Here is a 26177-nt window from a genome sequence, read left to right on the forward strand (position 1 = left end):
ACTTTTTTAAAACTCCTTTTATTGGTCTGTTTATTTCCACTGATTTCTGCAAGAACTCCTCATAAGTTGCCCAGTGCTCATCAGATACATAAACATGAAGAACTGTCTTTGTTGGCTCGTTGGATCATTGGACCATAGCTGGAGGTCTATCTAGTCTAACTCGCTTTTGTTACAGATGAGGATGCTGAGGTCAGGAAGATGCAATGAAGTCCTTAGTCATGCAGGTAGTAGGCATCAGAGGCATGGTTTCAACCCAGTTTCTCTGATTCCAGTCAATCAATAAACATAAATTATGTGCCTACTATGTGCTGGGCACGGGGATAAGCACTGGGGATACAAAAAAAGCCAAAAGATAATTCCTGCCCTCAAAGAACTTCCAATCTGCTATTCCAGAGCTAGTGTTTCCATTCTAAGTTTGTTAGTTTTATCTTGGCAGGATGTGTTCTCTTTACTTTCTTAATTTATGCAACAGAGGTCCTGCATTCTTCCCCATAAATATCAATGTCTCCCTTTAGCCTGACCATGCCAGCTCTCCTACATCAGCATGACAACTTGGCAAAAATCAAAAATCAGGAGCTGTAGTCTCAGCTTAGGGCTGCCAGTTGTAAGCTAAAGATTCCACCGATTGTTTAGTGCCCTCATTTCAAAGATGGCAAAACAACATCGTCAACTTGCAGAATTACATCCATCGCCAGTGGCAGTTTTTATGAGGAGGATTAAATGCGGTCATTCAGTGGCTCTCAAACTTCAGTTTTACATGGAGTGCTTTGACAGGTAATATCTTGCCTAATAGTTTATTCTCCAATAAAAACGTGGCTATTTGAATCATGTTGAAAAGAGGTTACTACTGTTTTTTGATAAGAAAATCTGAATGCCTGGATTATTATTATGATTTTTTAAACCAGTCCTCTTTCCATCTTACTAATATTCGTTTGCTATTAAAAGTTAAGTGTGTAAGCGTTTATCATTCAGTGCTTGCCATGTGCCAGGTATATACCAAGCAGCAGGGATACACCTCCCCCGCAAAAAGGCAAAAAAATTGTCCTTGATTGCAAGGTATTCACATTCTAAAGTGAGAGACAATATGCAAATTACTATCTGTAAATAAGAGATATATTCCATTAATTGGAGGTAATCCCAGAGGGAAGACACCAAGATTAAAAGGCCTGGGAAAGAGTAATTTAAACTCACTACACTCACTAAACTAACTAAACCAGACTTAGGTACCATAAAAAGTTGCCTGTATTTCCCACCAATGTTGCCAGCATTTTTTAAAGCTTATTTTACTCATTGATTTTTATTATCTGTTCATGGATTTGGGATTAAGTACCAGGCTTTATTTACCTAGTTTGTCCCTGTACCACCCTACAGGTGATGTTACTTTACAAGGTCCGGTGTTCATTAGAGAGCCGAGCAACAGCATTTTCCCGGTTGGTTCCGAGGAGAAAAAAATTACTTTGAATTGTGAAGCCAAAGGCAACCCTTCACCTCATTACAGGTACAGTACTCAGTTTTAAACATCTGCATCAGTAAAACACTCATAGTTTAAACTGTGATTGGACCTTTTTTGTAGTATATCAAAGCATGGCATGTCCGTGGTTGCCTATGTTTGTCTGTGATGCTGTAGCTTGGCTTGGGATGATTCTGTGTCTTTGCCAGTGAATGTCACTGGAACCTAAACCAATGTATAAAATTCTGATTTAAGCCAAAGCTCCATTTGAGGGAGTATTCCCTGTACAAAAGGAATCATGGTAGCATGCCTCTGAATCCCCTGGTGCATTTACGGTATGATATTTTTTAATGTGATTCACACTCAAGGTTTCAGACATGAATCTATTGTGAACAGTGAAAGATGCCTATATTAATCTTTCCCCACTGAATATCCCTGGGGCTCTTTAACTTCCAATCTAAATAGCACAGGGAAGTGGGCTTGCATTTGGCTAAAGGAAACTGGAACAGTGTTTACCAAGCAAAGTTTAGTTATTAATGAAGGAATCTTTGAGGATCTGGGGAGCTCAGAGGAAGTCTGATTGATATTCACGGTATTTTCTTCATCTTCTGTATCCCTAACTTTAATTTTTAATAATTATACCTTTGAAGCCATGAAGTAAAACAAACTGATTGGGACTTACTGGTCAATAGACTGACACTTTATAATTCAGATAATTTATTAAAAAATTAATTTCATTATTTTCAAATAACTGGAAATAAAATAACAAAATTACTCTTAGGGGATGAACTTTAATGAATAAATTGTTTTTAATTTGCCTATTTATAATTTAAAAAGAAATGATACTAATAACGTACCTTACAAAATACTACTACACAATTCTTAAATTATTTCACATGCATTATCTTATTTCAATGAGTGAAAACCATTTATTAAGTTCTTATAGTGTGTGCCAGCACTATGCTAAGTGTTGAGAATAGAAATACAAAAGAGAGAGTCCCTGTCCTCAAAGACTTCTCAGTCTATTGAGAGAGATTAAAACATGAAAGACAGTGGTGGCTTTGGAAGGGAGTTATGGTCTGGGAAATAGCTAAAATAGTGAGGGGGAGAATAGGGTGGTCCTTTAACACGCCTTTTTAGGGCCAATAGTAGTGGTGATTTCAGTACGATTTGAGGCCACTGGTTGGGAAAAGGACAGAGCAAAGATGAGGTGTCATGGTTCCAGGTAATGCAGAGGTAAGTGGTTTAGCTCCCTCTAGATAGTGAGGTCCTGCAATAATACTTATTGTGGATGGTGTTCTGCTGGTTCCTTGGAGCTCTGGAATGCTGCAGAACCCTTTGAACAGGGAGGGGTAACTGAAACTCATAACTTCAAAATGATTTCCTTATATACCTGGTTTCTGTGATACTGTTTTAATCATAATTTTTTAAATTAAATATTTTCTTTTTTTCCAATTACATGTAAAAACATATTTTAACATTAGTTTTTAAAAAAATTTTAGTTCCAAATTCTCCTCTCCCATTGAGAAGGTAGGCAGTTTGATATAGGTTATTCATGTGCAGTCATGCAAAACATATTTCCATATTAGTGATGTTGTGAAAAAATGTAGACCAAAACCAAAATCACACAGACAAAATAAAGTTAAAAAAATAGTGCTTTGATCTATATTCAGATCAGTTTCCCCCTCCCCTCGACCCTGCAGTTAGATAGCATTTTTCATCATAAATCCTTCAGAATTGTCCTGATCATTGTACTGCTGAGAATAGCTAAGTCATTCACAGTCGCTCATTGTGCAGTGTTGCTGTTACTGTGTACGATGTTCTTTTTGTTTTCCTCACTTCACTTTGCATCACCGCATTGTAGTGATACCTGATTTAAACAAGTATTGACCCTAGACCTTAAGACGTCACTCTGGTGAACTTTGTGTTTGTGCTATTAGTTGAGCAAATCCTTTTTATTAGGGTTAGTGGAAAGGCAAATTTTGTCTCATCCCCCTTTCCCTAAATTCCCCCAAGTTTTCAATGAGTGGAGTCTTTTTTTAAAATTAATTTATTTTAAATTTAAATACACAATAAGAAAAGAAAAAAAAAAACAAACATAGCCATGTGTACTGCAGAGTGTAAGAAAGGATTCAAAATATACAACAATAAATTTCCATTTCCAAAAAGCCTATATAATAAGTACTACACATTGTGTTCAGAGCTGTCCAATTTTCTCTGTTTTCTGATAAGTTTTCTTTTGTTCTCGGCTGTGTACTTTTTAACTTTAACTTTGTTCTTTTTTTACTGCCCCGCCCCCCGAAGGCTACTATTAAGTGTGGATATACACACATGCATATGTATATATACACACACACACCTACATATTCACATATGCACATAAACTTACATATACTTATATATCTATAATCATACTCATATATAGACACATGCATTAATATGCGTTTGTGTAAGACTGTACTATACTTGTTTGTGCTCTGTTTCTGTGAAGGTAGATAACATCTTCCTTCATAAATCCAAGTCTTTCCGTATTTTTCTAAGTCCACCAAGTCACTATTTCCTACACCACAGCAATATTCCAGCCTTATATGGCCTAGTCATTTTAAATAGTCTAAAACAACATTTATTAATATGCTGACAGATAATATATTTCCCTATTTTTCTCTTTTGATTAAATCTATTTTAGCTTTAACTGTGTCTGAGATATTAATTCCTACCCCTGCTTTTTTTCTAATAACTTCTACTCCTGATCTTTATTTTAACACTTCAGGACAATTTTCTTTAATTATTTCCCGAATTATTGTATCAAGATTCTGGTTTTGACTGTAGCTTCCAGGTATTCTGGTTATTCTTATGTTTTCTCTTCTTGGTCTGTTCTCCAGATCAGTTGTTTTTCTAATGAGATGTTTCACATTCTCTTCCATTTTTTTCATTCTTTGTATTTTGTTTTATATTTGAAGAAGTCATTTTATTCCTTAAGATTCTGGATCTGTTTTCTGGTTGGTTGACTTTCTTTTCATAATCTTGTTCTTCATAGATTGTTCTTATTTAAAAAAATCCTCAATCTCTCTCATTTGACTTTTAAAGTATTTTTAAAGTTCTTCTATGAATTCTTTTTGGGCAGGTGACTATTTGACATTACTGTTTTGGGTAGGAGAGGGGTTTTTTTTGCTTGTTTCTTAAATTCATCTCCTCTGAAGATGAACTCTGGTGTTCTCTCTTCCTATAGTAACTTTATATAGTTGGGTTCTTTCTCCTTTGCCTGCTCATTTTTTTTATTTGTAGCAGCTTATTATTGTAATCATCTCTAGTTCTGGGGCATGGTTTATGGTTCATGGGGGATGGTACCACTGGCTTCAGATCCCCCTTCAGTTCTTCCCTCTGGCCTGAAACAAGAACTCTACGATCCTGTAAGTGCCACTGCAAGCAGTGTCATGCCCTACTGCTTCTGCATGCACCAGGGTGTGTGGTGGTTCCTTCTGGATCAGGGCTCTATCTCTGTAGCAGAACTGGGGCTGATGTCCCTTATTAGAAGAGGTTTCCTTAATCTTCCCCTGCTTAGATGACAGACTCCCCATATTGTCTGGGAGTGGCATTGTCTGTGGCTGGGGCCAAGGCTTCCTCCCAACCCAGCTAGCCCCAGGGCTTGTCACTTGTGGTTTCAGTGGAACTAGCCTGGAGGGGTTTACACTTCACAGGGACCAAACCTCAGTCCTGGGATTTTCTTTGAATCTTCTCTGGTTGTCCCAGAAGGACCAATGTTCTGCCCCAACTCTTGTTTATTTTTACACTCTACGTTCACCCTGAGGCACTATTTTGTCTTCTTTGTGGGGGAGATCTGTAATTTTCTGACCTACTCAGTCATCTTCGCAGAATCCTCTCTTCAATAAGTGGAGTCTTAACAGAGTTTTTCTTGTACACTTAGCCTGGTCCTCTTCTTTGCCTTCCTTTCATAACTCCTGCGTATGTGTATATATGCATAGATGTATAATACATGTATATTCACATTAAAATATACATCAGTCTATTCAATCTTAAAATAGAATATCACCCTCATAAAGACAATGAGCAGAGAGTCAACAAAGGAATAACATGAAGGACTAATGTGGGGAATGTATCTTCAGCTGGACCTGTGACAGCCCTGCTCAGCATCTCCTTTTCTACTTGCAGTCTTAGAGAGTTGCATAGAGCATCAAAAAGTGAAGCGCCTTGGGTCACCCAGCCGGTATTTGTCAGAGGTGAGAATTGAACCTAAGTCTTCCTGACTCTTAAGACCAATGCTTTATCTACTCTTTCATACCAACTTCTTAGTGTTCATCTTGTTTCAAGGTAAGGGATAAACTTGAAAACTGAATTGGTTGAAGTACATGAGACTTCTTGCATTATTCTACACTGAGTTCATTAAGTTTATATTCCTTTGTTTTAAATGATCTACTGTTTCACCACTGTAGTTACTCCTTCTAATGATGTGGATCATAATCCACTCATATTCTTTCATCTACATTGTCAGATCACTACTCAATAAACACTATTCTGTATTACCTGTAGGATAATATATAAAGTCCTTTGTTTGGCACTGAAAGCTCTTCACAATCTGGGCTCTCCCTGACTTTCTTATCTTCTTGTCTTATCTTCAGCATCCAAGCTATTCCTCACACACAATATGGAATCTCCTGCCTCCATATCTTTACCCTGGATGTCCCTCAATGTCTAGAATGCTGTCCCTTTACACTGCAGCTTCTTAGAACCCCTGGCTTCCTTTAAGACTTAATTCAAGTGGCATCACATGATTCCAGTCACTTGCATGAGATCTGTCCTTGTCCCCCAACTGCTGTTGCTTTCACTTCTAACGTTACTTTCCATATATTCTGTGTGTATCTTCCATGTACCTGTTCATGTGTATGCTGGCTCTACAATTGTAAGCTTCTTGAGGACTGGGTCTCTCTTTTTTTTCCCTATCTTTTTATCTCCAAAATAGCATAGTGCCTCACTCTTAGTAAGCTCGTAATAAGTACTTGTGGATTAATGAACTGATAAACTGAGATTCTATTTTACTTTTGTCTGTATTGTCCTATAAATTTTTCACAGAGTGTGCCCCACATGCTGGGGGCAGGAGTGACTTCTTCCAAATGTCTTCATGTGATATGGCTACCATTAGAACACATTGGGTGTCTGTCAGTTTTTTCTCACTCCTGACATAGGGCAGCCCATCTTCATTTTTGGTAATAGGGCTCTGGATGAAATCCTTTATGTTTTCTGTAACATCAGTAAGGGTCACCATGGAGAGCAGGGTAGCCTGTACTCTGTCTTTTCTGTTCTTCCTATTATATAGGGGCAGAAATGAATCCTTCCCAGTCTTTTCCTATATCATCCCTGGGAGATTACTTAGGCTACATTTTTTTCCCCAGCCCATTCTCCCTGCCCCCCTTTTCTCTGATGATTCAATAAGCCACACCCCATTGCAATAATTAGCATGCTTTTAGCTTTCAGAGATATAATAGTCTTCAGGTTCATATGTTCTTTTTCAATTTTAATGGAATTTATGTTAGAAGAAAAAAAATTATTAAGGCAATCAAAGTAGCTTGGAGCCCACAGTTAGGGGAAAAAATTGTTATTCTGACAGAAGTTTGGGTTTCTGCCCCAATTTAAATTTTTAGGTTTAGCTAAACACAAGGCATATTGTTAAGTCCTGGGTAGTATCTGTAGACACCTATTTCCCATCCAGATCTTATGGTCCTAACTTCTTCATTTCAGTGAAGGTCTCACCAACTTCATGAATGTTCATGCGTAATTGAATTCCAACTTCATGCCCAAAGACTACAACAGTACCAAATCGCAGTTAGAGCTAACCAGACATGCTTCTCCCTCTGAACTACAGATTACAAGATACTGTTTGCTTCTAAAACCCTTAGACTTCTTTGATGTGAACCTCTAAACATGTGTTCTTTTATCCTTAAACATTTTAGATTTTGCAAGGCACCCGAAAGTCCTTAGCCTAGGAATGCTGAAATATCCTTATGATGATATTTTTATCTTTGTGAATGCAGTTATGCAGTAACCTGTACGATTCCTTTTAAAAATCAACGATCTGGCCCAGATGATGATAACGAAACCTCAGCACTTTCACAGTTTGTTGTTCTGGGATGTTCTACTAGTATTATAGTCAATGATTTAAAAGATAGGGGTCAGGAAATTTAAACCTTGAATTGATTTTTCATTTTAGAGTAAAACAAATTTTCAATTTCAGCTCATTAGTAAAGGCATTGAGAAAAACACAACCTTACCATGTGACTAAAGAGTAGGAAATATTTAACCCTCCCATTAATGCTATTTTAAAGTTCAAAGATCTGTCAAACTGGGAATTCAATGAAATGGTGGTTTTCGCTTTATCAGTAATTGAGGGGCTTAAATGCTACAGGGAAATCCTCTTTCCTTTTCTGGTTGGAGAATAATGCTCTTTTCAGAAGGCATACCTGCTCACAATTCTTTGAGATGTGCTCTAACGAAGAAATAGACCCTGCTGATCCCTGAGAGTAAATTAAGTATTGAAAACCGTGGGTTGTAATCACAACCTTATCTGTTTAGATGACAGCTCCAGTTCTGTCTGAGCTCTCTCTCCTTGTCACTTTTTTAACGTTGGATTTAGTAACATTCTTTGGCATCTTGTTCCCAAAGCTGCTCTGTCTTTGTGATGTAAATCTGTGTGCCTGTTCTTCTGTATATGTTTCAGAGCTTACCCAAGGATCATGTCCACATGCAATAGGTTGGGGGCAGATATAAAATGAGAGCATAAATTTGCTTTGTAAAATAAAAAAAAGACTATATATGCTTGGTGCATCATCACATTTTAAAAAAAAAAATCACTTACCACCACTTGTGTTTGTCCTGGGAGGGCAGAAAGAGTACTAGCTCAAAAACTCCAGAACCTATGTTCAAATTTTACCTCTGATATTTGCCACCTGTGACTTCAGTGGGTCATGTGACCTTTTCTTGCCCTGTTTTCTGATTTGTGAAATACAGTGGCTGGATCAGATAACTTAGAAGGGCCCTTCCAGGAATACACCTTTGTTGCAATGTTTCTGTAGGCTGTGTCTACACAGAACTGTCAATCATGAGAGGCTGTGTGAAGCTCTCCAATGTGTGTTCAATAGTTAATTGGTTTCCGGTTAATGGAAGGGCAAAGTTTGACAGCTGTATAGAACTTTTGGTAGGAGCCTCTAGCTTCTCTTACTGGCTGTGTCCTGAAAGAGGTTTAAATCAAAGCTTGTCTCGTCACTGTCCCGTTGGATAAAAGGAACTCTTAATTGTCCATATTAGGAATCCAAAAGTTCAACAATCCTCATGAGAAATTACTTGTCTTAAGGTTTAATTGAGAATTTTATTCTCTCTTTTGCATTCCCCTACCCTGTGCCCCTAAGCCTAAATTTAAAGGTTAATTACCATTCAATCTAATTGTAATTGCCTATGGTGCTAAAAAAAAAAGTTATCCTTAGGGGGTATCTACACTTTAAAACATGGCAAGGGTTTCTTCTCTTCTGAAACTTGACTAACATAGAAAATAAAGTTTTATATTTAAATATAGTTAATATAGAAAATATACTCATATTTTCTACATTGACTAATATAAAAACTATAGTCATATTTTCTACTTTGACTAATGTAGAAAGTATAGTCATATTTTCTACATTGACTAATATAAAAACTATAGTCATATTTTCTACATTGACTAACGTAGAAACTACAGTCATATTTTCTATATTGACTAATATAGAAAAGACACAAAAAGGAATCTATGACACATTGTGCATGTGTGTCTGTACATGCATGTGTCCGCGTATATTTGCACACGTGTTACAAGACAACACCTATCATACATACATGTTCATCTATTCCTGTACTGTGCATTTATATGCATATGTATGCATGGACATACTCTATTCACATGTGTACATTTATGAATACATATGTATTTCTAGCTAAAACACATTTAGGGAGGCATTCGTTGCAATGCTCTATTTGATTTTCACTGTGTAGTGTAGGCATTTAAGTTTAATTGCATGAGCACTTGGTCTCCTGTCAAAGGACCTGAGCATCAATCCTAGTTCAGCTACTGACTAGCCCTGGGACATGGGGCAAATCACTTTTTCTTGGTCCTCAGTTTTTGTTTTGGTAAAACAAAGTGTTAAACTAAAAGACCTTTCAGCTTCTTTGTAGCCCTAAATTGGCAGTGAACAGAAAACTCCAACTTGTTATCTGTATGGATGGTTGTGTGTGTGTGTGTGTGTGTGTGTGTGCGTGCGCACGCGCGCACGTGCGTTTTAATTCCTAGCATCCTTATAAACTCAGAGACAGCTTATTAGAGCTGACATTCTCCCTGTACTTTCTTTTCATTTCTTTATAAGATGTGTTGATGCAGGCCAGTAAGATCTATGCTCCTTTCGCCCAGAGAGGGGAATGGGTGAGGGCAGGGCATGGGAAGAAGATAGAGGCAATAGTTTCAACTGAATAAATAAGAGTGATGCAATTGCTTGTTATCCATTAATACAACCTTGTGGTTAGTCTTATCTACAGATGTATGTTTTTTCAGAGGCATCAGCTCTCTTCATCTGTCTTTGTGTAAAATTTCACAGACCCTAAAATCGATGGGCCATATAGCAGTGGTCAGGCAGTTATTGTCTAGAGAGAACTGAGCTTCTCTGGAAGCAGTAACCATGTAACCTCATTTCCCTAGTACAGAGAAAAGGCAGGAACCTAGAAGATAGCAGTGATATCTTGTTAGCGTTTTGTTTTGGAGAATCCTGGCTTGTTTATGTTATTCATTAAATCTCATAGTTTGCATCAGGTGAGTATGGCTGCCTCTGTTGTTTAATACACCAAACCTAAAGCAGCATGTGAGTACAATGATCATTTCCTGTAAGGGGAATATTCTTTAAAGAGGTTAGATCTCCTTTATTTTGTTTTGTTTTTGTTTTTTGGCAGGGCAGTTAGGGTTGAGTGACTTGCCCAAGGTCATACCGGATTTGAACTCAGGTCCTCCTGACTCCAGAGCCGGTGCTCTACTCACTGCACCTCCTAGCTGCCCCATGTTAGATCTCCTTTAGAAGAGAAATAGGGAACCAAGGAGTCCAGTGCTAAATACATACATACATACATACATATGTGTGTATGTATGTATAGGTGCACATTCATATTTTTCATATCATGTATTTCATTTGAGAGATTTCAGGTGTAGATTAGCTTATTTAAAGTACTTCAGAAGAATAAGGGAATTGAACCACTATTTTGTTTTCTTAGGTGTAATGTAATTAAAGTTTATTTGAAGTTCATTACCTAGCCTTAGCAGACTACTAGCAATAAAATAAGAGACCCAATTTTGTTATCATCTCTTCATTAAAACTAAAGAGCAGCTAGGTGGCACAGTGGATAGAGTGTCAGGCCCTAGAATCCCTGAATTCAAATCTGGTTTCAGACACTTACTAGTGTGACCCTGGGAAAGTCACTTAACCTTGTTGCAATGGTAAGAAAGGTAGGAATTTTTTTTACTGTTTTCTCTTTTGGAATGCTAGGGTAATCAAGTACCTTTGAGTCTTGCCTTGTAAATGTAATGGCAAGCGAAGTGGGACTTTTCACTGTTTTCTGTTTGATTGTTTTTCAGCACTGAGGTAATCAAGTGCCTTTGATGAGTCTTGCTTTTGTTTCAATCACGAATCTTTGATTGAATCAAGAGTGTTTGATGAACTGCTTAAGAAAAAAGAAAGCCTAGTTTTCATGGATTTGAGTAGCATGGTTGTGACGCCCTCTGACCCTGAGAAGGGTATATATGATTTGAGGATGGCGTTTTGTTTTGGAGCTCTCACTCAACTGGAAGAGTGTTGTGTAATTTGACCAGAGGAGACTCTGGGTAGCCATCATGGAGCCCCCTGGGTTTGAAAAATGCAGATGTTTTTTTCTCTCTGGTAACTGTTTATGTATTGCTTGGACAGACAGCCAGAAGACTGTCTGCTGATTTGTGTTATTTTGCTGTGTTTATATAACGTATTCTTGTAATTTATGTTTGTATGTGCTCTGAAGTTCAGGGTGATGGCTTTTCCCCCTGAACTAAGTGAATGGTATGTGTATGTTTAATTACCGAGACTGTTAACCCCTTAAAGTTGCTTTCCTTAGAAAAGCAGATCAAAGAGTCTGTGCTAGCAGCCCTCCTGTGTGCTGGTGTTATTGGTCTTATACAGCCACAGTAGTGACAAGCAGCATTGTTGTTACACTTGTTTGTCTCAGTTTCCTCATCTGTAAAATGAACTAGAGAAGGATATAGCAAACCACTCAAGTATCTTTGCCAAGAAAGCCCCAAATGGACTCACAAAGAGCTGGACAAGATTGAAACGTTTGAGTAACAAAACTTCACTAAAACTAGCACAAACTTGGCTTTATTTGTAATGTACCTTTCCAGGGAAGTCCCTTTTTTTTCTGACTGCTGAACAGTGAACAATTCACCTGTGGTATTATAATAACCAGAATGGCTTTGGCCTCTGTTCTCTTCAAGCTAAATGCTTAAAAAATTTATCAATGACTGAGAAAAGGAGACTGCAATAAAAACCATTAGACTAACGCATTTTCAGCAGCATCACAATTTAACTCATTTATATCTCCAGCAATTATTGCTGAAGCCTAACTAGCTATTTTTGGATAAAGTATTGAATATGCAAATGCAGGCATTCATTCTTTCAAAGGCTGTAATTATTCTCATCACTTTAGTAAACATATTAACAAACATACCATTGAACACAAATGCATTTGCTTATTAATTTGAAAGCAGCATCTGAAACCACAAATTGCTTCTTTGATTAAATTCTAGATGTTTTAGTCCAAGTCCAGATATAGTGTCATATTTTTATTTAACCTGTTTTTATAGATGTATAGTTTCCTAAATATATATGTAGCTTTTTTTCTCCTTTGACTATGTTCAGCATGGATTAAGGAAATAAAATTCTATCCTATCTTCACTCCCGCCTCTTGGGTAATCACATATTTTTCTTAAAAAACAGTATAAATTTAATAATAGTAGATTTGCTATGAACAAGATTTGCTTATTCTACTTAAAAGCAATCTGTTATCTAGGATATTCCCAAAGCCTCTGTGTCCTTCTTTCTCTATGCATTAACCCTTGGTAGTCTCACTTACTCTATATGTTCAGCTGTCTTTACAATATCTCACTCTGAAAATTCAATCGTTTAATACCTCCATTTCATCATCATCCCACCTGAGCTCATTATTCCCCCCCAAATTTGTTTTTCCTCTAAATTTCATTATTTACATCTCTCTCACCCCCATTTTTATATGCTACTACATGCAAAGAGTGTGTGCTGGGACACCCTGGGAGGAAGATTGCACTGAACCTTCCCATGGCTCTTTGAAGGCAGGCCTATTTGTACATAAAATATTCTTGTACTAGGACAGTAGAGGGCTAGGAGACATGTCCTTTCTCTCTCTATCCTATTAAGGGACCTCTTTCTTTTCTGAATCTATTTCTGTCTCTATATCTATCTATCTGGGGCAGCTAGGTGGCACAGTGAGCACCAGCCCTGGAGCCAGGAGGACCTGAGTTCAAAAGCAGCCTCAGACACTTGACAAACTTACTGGCTGTGTCACCTTGGTCAAGTCACTTAACCCCAATTGTCCTGCCTTCCCCCCTGCAAAAAAAAAAATATAAAATGTATATCTATCTATCCATCTGTCTGTCTGTTTTTCTATCTGTCTGTCAATCTATCTAGGACAGGTTCAGTCCCAGAAGAACCTGGCCCTGGAGAAGGATTGGGCTCTTTTTTTCTCAGGCTCTCTGGCTCTTTACATTCTAACACCAGGAGAATCCTTTAGAAGCTTAGCTTTGGCTCATGGTTGGGTCTCTCCTAATATGCATCATATCCAGTGAATAGCAAATAAAGTCTAAGGCAACTATCTATTTTTTACACACAGAATTCTAAGTACACACTGACAAAACTTAAGGAAGCAACAATAAGTTATGAACACTGTTTTACTCTCTTGGGATGTTAAGATTTAAATTATCAAAAGCATGAGGCATTTTGCAGGACTAATGAATTGGGATTTCATCCTTGCCTTGGCTTTACACTGTCTCCCTTTAGGTCCATATCCTGTGGCAAGCAAGCCCTAAGGTTGAACCTCTTGATTGTGGAGATCTTCCCTCAGAAGTTCCTGAGTAGCCACAGGGGACTTCTCCTGACATGTTGCTTTGTTGTTGTTGTTCATATGTTCAGTCATGTTCGATTCTTTGTGACCCCATGGACACTACAGGCCCTTCTATTGTCCACTATCTCTCTAAAGTCTGTCCAAGCTCATATTCATTGCTTCCAGGACACTGTCTATCCAACTAATTCTCTGCTGTCCCCTTCTCCTTTTACCTTCAATCTTTCCCAATATCAGGATCTTCTCCTGTGAATCCCATTTGGTCAAAGTACATTTGTTATTTGTCCTTTCAGTGAGTATTCTGGATTCATTTCTTTAAGTATTGACTGATTTGATCTTGCTGCCAAAGGGCCTCTCAAAAGTCTTCTCCAGCATCACAGTTCAAAAGTGTTGATACTGCTCAGCTTTGCCTACAGTCCAACTCTCACAGCCATACCTTGTTACTGGAAAAAGCACAGCTTTGACTTTATGGACCTTTATCAGCAAGGTGATGTCTCTACTTTTTAGTATGTTGTCTAGATTTGTCATAGCTTTCCTTCCAAGGAACAAGTATCTTTTAATTTCCTAGCTGCATTTGCCATCTGCTATGATCTTTGAGCCCCATAAAAAAATGTGACACTGCTTCCATTTCTTCTCTCTACTTGCCAGGCAGTGATCAGACCAGTTGACAAGATCTTAGGTTTTGTGTGTTTGTTTTGTTTTGTTTGTTTGTTTGTTTTAACATTAAGCTTCAAGTCAGCTTTTATGCTGTCCTCTTTCATCCTCATAAAGAGACTTCCTAGTTCTTTTTTTCCCCTGTTATCTGTGGTATTACTTTCATATTTGAGATTGCTGATATTTCTTACAGCAACCTTAATTCTGGATATTGGTTTATCCAGCTTGGCATTTCACATGATGTACTTTGCATATAAGTTAAATAAGTAAGATGACAATACGTAGTCTTGTCATACTCCATTTCCAATCTTAAACCAATCAGTTGTTCCATGTTTGGTTCTTCAAGCTTTTCAGGAGATAAATAAGATGATCCAATATTCCCACCTCTTTAAGGACTTTCCACATTTTGTTGTGATCCACACAGTCAAAGGTTGTATGTAGTTCAGTCAATGAAGCAGAGGGTTTTGTTTTTGTTTTTGTTTTTGTTGTTCTTGGTTTTTTTTTAACTGGAATTTCCTTATTTTCTCTACAGACTTGTGTATGTTGGCAATTTGGTCTGTAGTTCCTCTGCCTCTTTGAAAATCAGCTTAGTCTTCTAGTAATTCTCAGTTCACATATTGCTGAAGCCTGGTTTGCAGAATCTTAAGCATAATCCTGCTGGTGTATGAAATGAGTTCAGTTGTTCAATAATTTGAACATTCTTTGGCATTGTTCTTCTTTAGGATTGGGACATAAACTGATATTTTCCAGTCTAGTGGCCACTGTTGAGTTTTCCACATTTTCTGGCATATTGAATGTAGCATTTTTACAGCAGCATCTTCTAAGATTTTAAATAACTTAGCAGAAATCCCATCACCTCCACTAGCCTTATTGTTAACAATGCTTCCTAAGGCCCCTTTGACTTAATTCTCCAGGAAGTCTGGCTCTCCATCAGTATCCACACCATCGTGGTTATCAGTGATACACAATCAAACAATCAATTAATCACCATTTATTAAGTGACCATTGTGTGGCAGGTACTGAGGAACCAAAGAACTCTCCAGCTCCCTATGTAGCCACTCCTGAGAACTCTATATCTCAGAATCATTGCTTCTTCAGCTCTGATAAAGGAACAAAATTCAAAGCAGAAAAGATAGCCAGAAAGGCCTAGGCTTCATCTCATCCAGCTAAGGTTTGGCTTTAGATATCTTGTGTCAGCAGGAGCACCAATGATGCCTGCTTATCTCTCTGAGCTCCACTCTTCTTCACAGAAAGCGTGTGTGTATGCATGTGTGTGCTCACGCGCACGTGAGTGAGACACAGAGAGAGAGAGAGAGAGAGAGAGAGAGACAGACAGACAGACAGACAGGGAGAGACTGTGGCGGGAGGGAGAGAGGAAGAGAGATACACAGAGAGAATTCACATGTTTTTGAGAGAGAAAGAAAAAGGGCTGAAGCAATCTCTCCATTTAAACTGATTCAAGGCCTTGACCTCGCTGTTGTCAGTGATCAGGGATCAACAGCCATCCATGGTTTACTGTGTCATCTGAAGGCATCAAGTCCTTCATCATGTTTCCCCAGAATTCTCTAGGTCACAAGTGCCCTATGCCGTGGGGTATATTCCAACCACAGCTGACCAGAGGGTACATAGTTGTTTGCGTGTTGCCACCATCATTAGATCTTGAAGTCCTTGAGAGCAGGGACTGTCTTTTGAGCTTCTTTGAATCCCCAGTGCTTGACACATAGTAGGTGTTTAATAAATGCTAATTGGCTGACTTACTAACAGCAGGGAATGTCTCCTATTTAAACTTTCTACTTTGTAATTTCCTGACACAATGTAGCCTAACATCAACATGCACTTAATAAATGGGCTGCTTTATTTTTTGTCTTTGTATATTCCAGTGCCTAGCAAAGCTGGAGCTAAAAGTTGTCTATTCACCAATTGTATTACGTTCGCCAAATTTTTCATCTCTTATGAAAACATGGACTTTCTACTTGGTATATACACAAGTATTATGATGGGTTGTCATTAGGGGTTGCCTGAAGTGTGAGTAGAAGACTTTAGAGCCTAATTTCAGGTTCTGTTGTTGCCACCTCTGAAGACATATTCTCTATACAGTCATGTCTCCATTTATCCTAACCCTTTTTTCCTGACAGAATATGCCTTTTCATATCCAGACCTATTTAGGAGGATCTAAAAGTTTTGATTTTCAAGCTTAGTTGAAGTCTAGGGATGAAAATTGATGTATAGTCTGTAACCAAAGATTAATAAGAAACAAAACTAATTAAAAGTGAAAGGTGCAAAATGAAAACTGCATGAAAGCCAATGGTTTTGAATGTTGGGAATCAGTAATCATCTCTCCCTTCTTAAAACAAATCATTCTTCTTTCTGTAGGATGAGACTTTGTATAAGATTGACTGCAGATTAATAAAACTATTCATAAATGGTTACAACATGACCATTATACTGAGGTACTTCATCTGGAGATATTTAACATTGAAGCAAAATGACAAGGTTAAACTCATCTTAGTGACACAGTGTAAATGTTGTATGATTGAAACACTAGTGCATATGTGCCCCCAACTGAGATTTCTTACACTCTTGTATTTTATGTCTTTATTTAGAGTTGAGGTAGGTACTCTCCATTTTATCCATTGTTTTACAGTTTCCATATATTAGAACATTTTATTCTAAGGCTTTCCTTAGTGTCCATTAAAAACAGAAAATAGCAGTAAAATTCCTTACTGAAGAATAGAAATTTTACTACTTATAAAGGATAGTCAGTCACTCCTCCCCTGTCCCATCCCTAGTCAGCATGTGTGTGTGCACACACATAAAAACACGCACTTCAAGGAAAAGAACTGGAGTTTGAAAATATATTTATTTGATATTCTGTGTTTTCCAAATACATGCTAAAACAATTTGTATCATTCATTTTTTAAAGAAATTGAGTTACAATTTTTTTCCTTCCCCCCCCATTGAGAAGGTAAGCAGTTCAATATAGCTTATACATGTTCATGCATATAAAACATAGCTTCATATTAGTCAGACTGTAAAAGATAACACAAACCAAAAAGCAACCAAGAAAAGTTAAAGAAATTTTTTTTTAAAAGTGTGCTTCAGTCTGCATTCGGACTCCATCAGTTCTTTCTCTGGAGATGGATAGAATTTTTCATCATAAGTACTTCAGAACTGTCTTGGATCATTACATTGCTGAGAGCAGCTAAGTCATCCACAGTTAATCACTCTTACAATATTGCTGTTACTATGCACAGTGTTCTCCTGGTTCTTCTCACTTCACTTTGCATCAGTTCATGTAAGTCTCTCCAGGTTTTTCTGAGAGCATCCTGTTTGTCATTTCTTATAGTATAATAATATTTTATCACATATACCACAATTTGTTCAACCATTCTCAAATTGATAGGTGTCCCCATAATTTCTAATTCTTTGCCACCACAAAAAGAGCTGCTATAAATATTTTTGTACATATAGGTACTTTTCACTTTTCATTTTTATTTATTTTTAATCTCTTTGGGATATAGACCTATTAGTGATATTGCTGGGTTAATTGCATGGTTTCATATCCCTTTGGGCATAGTTCCAAGTTGCTCTACAAAATGGTTTTGCCATCTCACAACTCCACCAACAGTGCATTACTGTCTCAGTTTCCCCTCATCCCCTTCAACATTTGTGATTTTCCTTTTCTGCCATATTAGTCAGTCTGATAGGTATGAAGTGGTATCTCAGAATTGTTTCAAATTGTATTTCTGTAATCAATAGTGATTTAAAGCATCTTTTAGTATGACTATAGATAACTTTGATTAGTTTGCTTGAAAACTTCCTGTTCATATCCTTTGACCATTTATCGATTGGAAAATAGCTCTTATTTATATATATTTGACTCAGTTCTCTATATATTTGAGAAATGAGGGCTTTATCAGAGAAACTTGCTTTATTTTCTTTACACAATTATGATTACTAATTTTATATTTCCCTCTTTTCCATTTTTACCCCCCTTGTTTATTCTAATCTCTCTCCTTTCACTCTTCGCATCCACTAAAGTGTTTTGCTTCTGACTGCCACCTCTCCCAATCCACCCTCCCTTCTATTAGCCTCCCTGTATTTTATCTGTTTCCCTTCCTACTTTCCTGTAGGGTAAGATAAATTCCTATACCCAACTGAATGTGTATGTTACTCCCTCTGAGCCAATTCCAAAAAAAGTAAGGTTCAAGTGTTTCCCCTACATCCCACATCTTCCCCTCCACTATAAAAGCTCTTTTGCTCCTTGTTTATGTGAGGTAATTTACCCTATTCTACCTTTCACTTTCCTTTTCTCCCAGGGCATTCCTTTTTCTCAACCCTTGATTTTATTTTGTTTTTAGATTATTAACCCATCATAATCAACTCACACCTGTGCCATCTATCTTTGCATAATCTTAAGTGCCCTAATGTGATAAAGTTCTTAGGAGTTAAAAGTGTCACCTTATGTTGGGATGTAAAGAGTTTAACCTTATTGAATCCCTTATGATTTCTATTTCCTCTTTACCTTTTTATGCTTCTCTTGAGTCTTTTAATTGAAAGTCAAAATTTCTATTCAGCTCTGGTCTTTTCATTGGAAATGCCAGAAAGTCCTCTATTTCATTGAAAATCCATTCCTTTTCCTGGAGGATTATTCTCAGTTGTGTTGGCTAGGTGATTCTTGGTTGTAATCCTAGCTTCTTTGCTTTGTGGAATATCATATTCAAAGCCCTGTGATCCTTTAATATGGAAGCTACTAAATCTTGTGTCACCTTGACTGTGCTCTATGATATCTGAATTGTTTCTTTCTGGCTGCTTGCAGCATTATCTCCTTGACCTGGGAATTCAGAAATTTGAGTCCTAAGAGTTTTCCTTTTGGGATACCTTTCAGGAGGTGAATCAGTAGATTCTTTCAATTTCTATTTTACCCCCATTTCAAGTATATTAGACTAATATCCCCTGATAATTTCTTGAAAGATGATGTCTAGGCTCTTTTTTGCTCATCTTGGATTTCAGGTAGCCCAATAACTCTTAAACTGTTTTTCCTCTATTTTCTAGGTCATTTGTTTTTCCATTGAGATAGTTCATGCTTTCTTCTGTTTTTTTCATTCTCTTGATGTTGGATTGTTTATGTCTCATGGAGTCATTAGCTTCCACTTGCCCAAGTTTAATTTTTGTTGTTGTTGTTTTCCCCCCCTGGAAATTTTTTTTTTTATTGTAGGTGGAGTAGGAGAGCTGGACACAGTTTAGATGATTCCAATTTTGTTGGCAACGTCTAAAGAATGATAGTCTGGAGCAAGTTGGATATAGACCTTCTTCTTTCCATCAGGCCAGATCAGGGTGTTGACAGCTTCTTTGCCTGCTTGATTTGGTGCTTGTTGGCCTTTATGTCCACAATGAAGACAAGGGTGTTGTTGTCCTCAGTCTTCTTCATAGCAAAATTGGTGGTCAAAGGAAACTTGGCATAGTGATGGCATAGTGATCAAGCTTGTTTCTCTGAGGGGCACTCTTCCAAGCATATTGGGGTTGTCTTCAAAGTGTTAATGTCTTGGGTCACTGAAAGGTAGGGGATGTTCAGATCTTCTTTTTGTATTTGTGGACACCTTTCAACCATCACCTTCTTGGCCTTCAAGGCCTTGACTTAGCTTCTGTCTTGAGGGGGACAATGGCTTCCTTCTTTGCCTTCAGCGCCACCTTGTGGGAAAGGCTCAAGTTTACTTTTTAAGGAATTATTTTTAAGGAGCTCTTCTCCTCAGTGAATTTCTGTATATCTTTTACCATTTGGCAAATTTTAGTTTTTTAAGTTATTTTGTTTAGTATTTTTTGTGCTTTCTTTACCAACATGTTAACTCTTTTTTTCAGGATTTTCTTAAATCACTCATTTCTTTTCCCATTTTCCCCCTTCTACCTCTCTTATTTGACTTTTAAAATCCTTTTCAAGCTCTTTCAAAAATTCTTTTTGGGCCTGAGATCAATTCATATTTTTCTTTGAGACTTTTGATGTAACAGATTTGATTGTTCTGTTCTTCTGAGTTTGTTTTGTTCTTCCCTGTCACCATAGTAATTTTTTATGGTCAGGTTCTTTTTTGATTTGTTTTGGCTATTTGCTCACTACCCAGACTATTTCTTGACTTTTAGCTTTATGTTAAAGTTAAGCTCTTTTCCTGAGGTAGAGGATGCATTGTCCCAAGCTTCAGGTATTTTTGTACACCTGTTTTCAGAGCTAGTCCTGGAGGTTTGTAAGTTTTCAGTTTTCAGGTCTTCCAAGTTGCTCTGATCTAAGGAGAGGTGTGTTTACTACTCCTCTGGTCTGTGAGTGACCACAAGCACCATCTTCCACCCTGGAACTGTAACCAGGGTCCCTGCTCTTGGGCAGTCATAAGTTCTGTCTGCTCCTCCCCCTCCACCCTTGGGACTGCCACCAGAGCTGCATGTAGGCAGAGGAAAGAGTCCTGTACCCAGTGCTAGCAAAAGGACCCCTGTAATCTCCCTCTGACCAGTTGTCTGATCCCCTTACCCTCTGTATGTTGAAAGCTCCAGAAATCACTGCTGCCAGTTCAGTTGCTCTCAACACTTGCTGCAGGTTTTCTAAGGCTTAACTGCTCTGGACTGTGTACCACTCTTATCAAGGTGGAATAGACCTTTCCTTCCAACTTTCTAAGGTGTCTTGGGCTTGAAAGTTATTTCACCCCCATCCTTTTGTGGGTTCTGCCACTCCAGAATTCATCTTGAGGTGCTATTTAAAGTTGTGTGGAGGGGACTTTGTGAAAGTTCAGGTGATTTCCTGCCTTTTCTCTGACATCTTGGCTCCACCCCTGAAAAGACCTGTCATGAAAGTGACAATAGTTTACTCTTTACTTAATATGGTGTTTTTTAGGAACACTGCTAGGATGTGGTATTGGAAGCACTGTGGATGAAAATCAAATTAAAAAAACTGGAAAACTATAACAATTCACAGGTTTGTGTATTTTCCATTAGAATCATTTATGATCCATCTCATAGTCTGGCTTGTTATTCAGCCATAGGCTTGACTAGATGGCTTCCAAGGTCTTCTCTAACTCTGAAATTGCATAATTCTCTGATTCTGATACTCATAAAAATAATCAATGCCTACTTAAACCCGGGAAGAATTGGAGATTTGATATAGTTTATGGCAATTTCTTCACACTATCTAAGGTTCCATGAAAATGTAACCTTTTTTAATTTCAACTCAACTTTGACTTTCCTCCCCTCTCCATCTGGTTCTGTGTGTAATAATACATGGAAAAAATAGTTTAACCTGTCTATTAACAGTCTTATTTGTAAATGTCATTAAGAAGAATAATAATTTTGTCTGCTTAGCGAGAGACAGAAAATCAGATTGGGCTGGATATCATGAAAATACTGTTCTTAGTATCCATTTTTAAACCTACTATATTCCACTATTTTGATGTAACGGAAATGTACATTAAAGGGGGAAAATGATTGCTTCTTTTCCTAGGAAAATGAGCCTAAAATATTTTTAAGTATTGCTTTCACAGACTAGAGACAGTTATTGCCTATGAGGAATAGCCAGAGATGATCTCCCTTAACAAATCTTTTCCATTTGGGTTCTTTAGTCAAGACTTTGGGATGAGAACATTTAGATATTAGCTGTTTGCTGAAATAAAGTAGTCTCCCTTATATTTTATGTTCTCTTAAATCATTCTGGCTATTAAATAGACAAGAGGAAATGTTTTTCGAATGTTTTTATGAGATGTTTACAATTTTCTGGATAGTCACTGTACTTTTATTATCAATCAGTTTAATACAAAAATGCCCTTTTGAAATGAGACCATCAAATATGCTTATTCAAGTCATAAACATTCTCAATCAGGAGCCAAAGTCCTGATAACACATTCCCTTTGCACATAGAATGAAATACATGTTATAGATCATTCTCAAGTACACTTGAGGCCTTCTCATCAAGGCACTCAGTCATGAGCAAAATTGACTAGCCCTTTATTCATTAGAATTAACTCTCTGTTTATTTGAATGGGTAGTTGCTTTACTAACCAAAGAACTCTTTGTAGGCTGAAAAAACTTAATTCTACCCACTAGTAATATAACTCTTGTTTTTTGCCATTAATAGCCAGAGTATAGCACATGGTCTGTACCTCCTGCAACTTTTTTTTCCTTGGGACAGGTACATAAATAAACAAATCAATCAACATGGCTCCCTAATTTCATAGGTCACATCATTCATACTAGCACAACATAACTGGTGTTGTCTGCCCCATCCAAAAGTTTAATAGTACTGCCTTCTCTGCCTTCCATCCTTCCTACGATGCCTCCTACTTTATCTTCTCCTGCTCCTCAATTCCTTTTCCCTACCTCCCTAAAGCTCAAAATAAAATGAAGGGATTGGAAGGTGGGAGGAACAATCTGGTGTTGTTTGTACTAGTTGAGAAGTATAGGAGCAGATTTATAGAAGTCAGAGGAAGAAAGAGTAACCCCCAGCAGTAAATGCTATTGCCACATACTTCAGAAGCTGCTCCAAAGCTACGTTGGCTTATTAAGGATCCTTGGTGTAGAAAAGTCCTTAGGAGAGTGATGAGGTTTGTTTTTGTTTTTGTTTTTGTTTTCACTAAAATTGGCATTTATTTGCTGTTTTCCCCCTCACAGACAAATGAGGGGAAGGCTACATTTGAGTCATCTCTCTGTTTAATATTTTATATTTTCCTAAGATAAAGATCCTGAAACAAAACTCAATCTTTTTAACACTAATATTTTCCTGATGATTCTATGTGGTAGAAAATCATGGGTCTCTGTCTCTCTCTGTCTCTATCTTTGTCTGTCTCTGTCTTCTCTCTCTCTCTCTCTTCACCTCTCCCTCTCCCTCTCTCTCTTCCTCTTTCACTCTCTCTGGCAAGGCAATCAGGCTTAAGTGATTTGCCAAGGGTCACACAGCTAGCAAGTGCCAAGTGTCTGAGGCTGGATTTGAACTCAGATCCTCCTGACTCCAGGGCAAATGCTCTCCAGATTACTATAATCTCCACAGAATCAAAATTGTGGATGACTCAAAGACAAGAGTGAGATAGTGCAATAGTGATTATAAATAGGCTATAGCAAGTTACTGGCAATGAGAAAATATCAAATTATCAACCAAATGGCATATGGGGGAATGAACTGTCATGGGGCCCTCTGCCAGACTAGGTTACCTGTATCAGTGAAAGCATGGATCTAGTCCTTGTTTGTATACAATATGGTTATATATGATATGATATGTATACCTTAACTGGCTTACTGCTTACAACCCCTTCCAATGGGATTTATAGTTGTTTCTGGACAAGAGATGAAGTGATGGAAATGTCATTTCCTGTATAATCCTGGGCAATCAGCTCTTTCCATGTTAGATTTGAGTGGCCTTTATTGCCAAAGGTCTTATGCTCGGAAGTACAAAGGAAACTGGAGACTTTTACAAGCATACCAACCAACTTTGAACACACTAATCATGAGTAGGCTAGACAGCCAAAACAAAGGGATTGATGGAATTCCTTTGCTGTATGGATTCAGTCATTCCAGTTGCTTCTTTCACATGTTCCCCCTTTTCCAACTTTAAGAGAAGAGACCTAGTCTAACAGGATTGTATCAAACGATAAGGCAGGAAGAGCAAGAAATGAAAGATGGACAGCCCACGTGGTTTATTGGTGCCCGTGTAATGTCAGATAACCTAGAGGTAGAGCTTATTTATGGAAGAACAAATGCTAGAGTACCATAGGATGAGAAATCATGAGTGAGTTGTAATCTGCACCTCTAAGTGAATCTGTATAATCAAAGGTCTAGGCCCACTGAGGTGCCAAAAGGAGGAGTGGGGGGCCATATTTCTCCTTCATTTTGTATTTCACATATTTCATTCTGGTTCTTACTATCAAGGATATTTCATTTGCACTATAAGATCTAGGGGAAGATTACATGCCTAGATAGCTATTCTTTTTTCAAATTATTTGTTTATTTTAACATGCTTTTCTTTTTAAATTTTGAGTTCCAGATTCTCTCCTATACTCCAACCCTTCCTCCACTCATTGAAAAGGCAAGGAAAATGATATCAATTATGTGTGTGAAATCATACAAAACACTCCTATATTAGCCCTATCATAAAAAGCACAAAAAATTAAGTGAGAAAATTATAATTCAATTTGTACTCAGTTTATCAGTTCTCACTCTAGAGGTGGATAGCCATTTTTCATCCCGAGTCCTTTGGAATTGGATCATTGGCTCATTTCTTATAGCACAATAATACTCCACAGTCATAAAACACAACTTTTCCAGTTGATGAGCATTCCGTCAGTTCTCAATTCTCTGTCACCACAAAATGAGTTCTTACAGATTTTTTTTTGCCTATAGATTCTTTTCCTTTTTTCTTTGAGCTCTTTGGGATACAGACGTAGGAGTGTTGTTTTTGGATCAAAAAGTGTGCACAGTTTTATAACACTTTGGGCATAGAATGGTCGCACCAGTTCACAACTCCACCAATAGTATATTAGTTTACCTATTTTCATTTAACTCCTCTAGCATTTGTCATTTCTGATAGGTGTGAGGTTGGTACCTCAGAGTTCTTTTAATTTGCATTTCTCTAATCAGTAGTGATTTAAAGTATTTTTAATATGAGTATTGATAGCTTTCATTTCTTCTTCCCTCTTCGAATCAATCCCAATAAGAGTGAGTTTCAAGCATTGTCAAACACTGCCACTCATTTTCCTCTCCACTATAACAGCTTGCCCTTGCATACTCCTTTTATGTGAAGAAATTTTCCCTATTCTATCTCTCCTTCCTTCTCTTGGTACATCCCTCTTTCTCACCCTTTCATTATTATTATGATGTAGATCATTGCAATATAATTGACGCACACTTACCCTCTGTTGATACAGACTTCTAACTGCCCTAAGCATTACAAAATTCTTAGGAATTATCTTTCACTGTAGGAATGTAAATAGTTTAACTTTATTGAATCCCTTATGATTACTTTCATGTTTACCATTTTTATTTCTCTTGAGTCATGTGTTTTAATGTCAGATTTTCTATTCAGCTCTGGTGTTTTAATTCGAAATGCTTGAAAGTCCTCTATTTCATTAGATATCTATTTTTCTCCCTGAAGGATTAAATTCAGTTTTGCTGGGTAGGTGATTATTGGTTGTAATCCTAGTTCCTTTACCATCTGGAATAGCATATTCCAAATGCTCTGCTCCTGTACTGTGGAAGTTGCTACATCTTGTATGATTCTTATTGTGGATCCAGAACATTTGAATTGTTTCTTTCTGGTTTCAATATTTTCTTCTTAACATGGGAGCTCTGGAATTTTGCTATAATTCCTGAAAGTTTTCCTTTTGGGATCTCTTTCAGGAGATAATTGACAAATTCTTTCAATTTCTATTTTAACCTCTGGATGAAAGATATCAAGGCAGTTTACCTTGGCAATTTCTTGAAAGATGATGTTTAGGCTCTCTCTCTCTCTCTCTCTGTCTCTCTCTCTTTCTCTTTTTTATTTTTTTTTCATTATGGCTTTCAGGTGGTCTAGTAAGTCTTAAATTATCTCTCTTTGATCTATTTTCCAGATGAGTTGTTTTTCTGTTGTGATATTCCACATTTTCTTCTAGCTCTTCCTTTTTTGAATTTGTTTGATTTTTTTCTTCTCCCATGGAGTCATTAGCTTCCACTTATGTGGTTCTAATTTTTAAGGAATTCTATTTTTCAATGAATTTTTGTACCTCCTTTTCCATGTGGCCTATTTTGGTTTTTAAGGAGTTTTTTTTAGTGAATTTTTGTGCTTCTTTTACCTTGAGGCCAATTCTATTTTTCAAGGTTTTAATTTCTTCAGTGTTTTGCATGTGTGAGCTTTTTTTTATTTATGCCAAGCTAT

General features: G+C 37.4%; 1 protein-coding gene across 1 annotated transcript in view; it reads left to right on the plus strand.

The window, feature by feature from the left end:
- CNTN3 (contactin 3) overlaps nt 1-26177 on the plus strand; it is a 342495-nt gene that overhangs the window by 68565 nt on the left and 247753 nt on the right. The window contains exon 2 of the mRNA XM_036738044.1: nt 1372-1498. Within this exon, the coding sequence (XP_036593939.1) occupies nt 1372-1498 (127 nt within the window). The remainder of the gene's footprint in view (nt 1-1371; nt 1499-26177) is intronic.

Source organism: Trichosurus vulpecula, chromosome 9 (genome assembly GCF_011100635.1).
Source record: "Trichosurus vulpecula isolate mTriVul1 chromosome 9, mTriVul1.pri, whole genome shotgun sequence".
Classification (NCBI taxonomy): Eukaryota; Metazoa; Chordata; class Mammalia; order Diprotodontia; family Phalangeridae; genus Trichosurus; species Trichosurus vulpecula.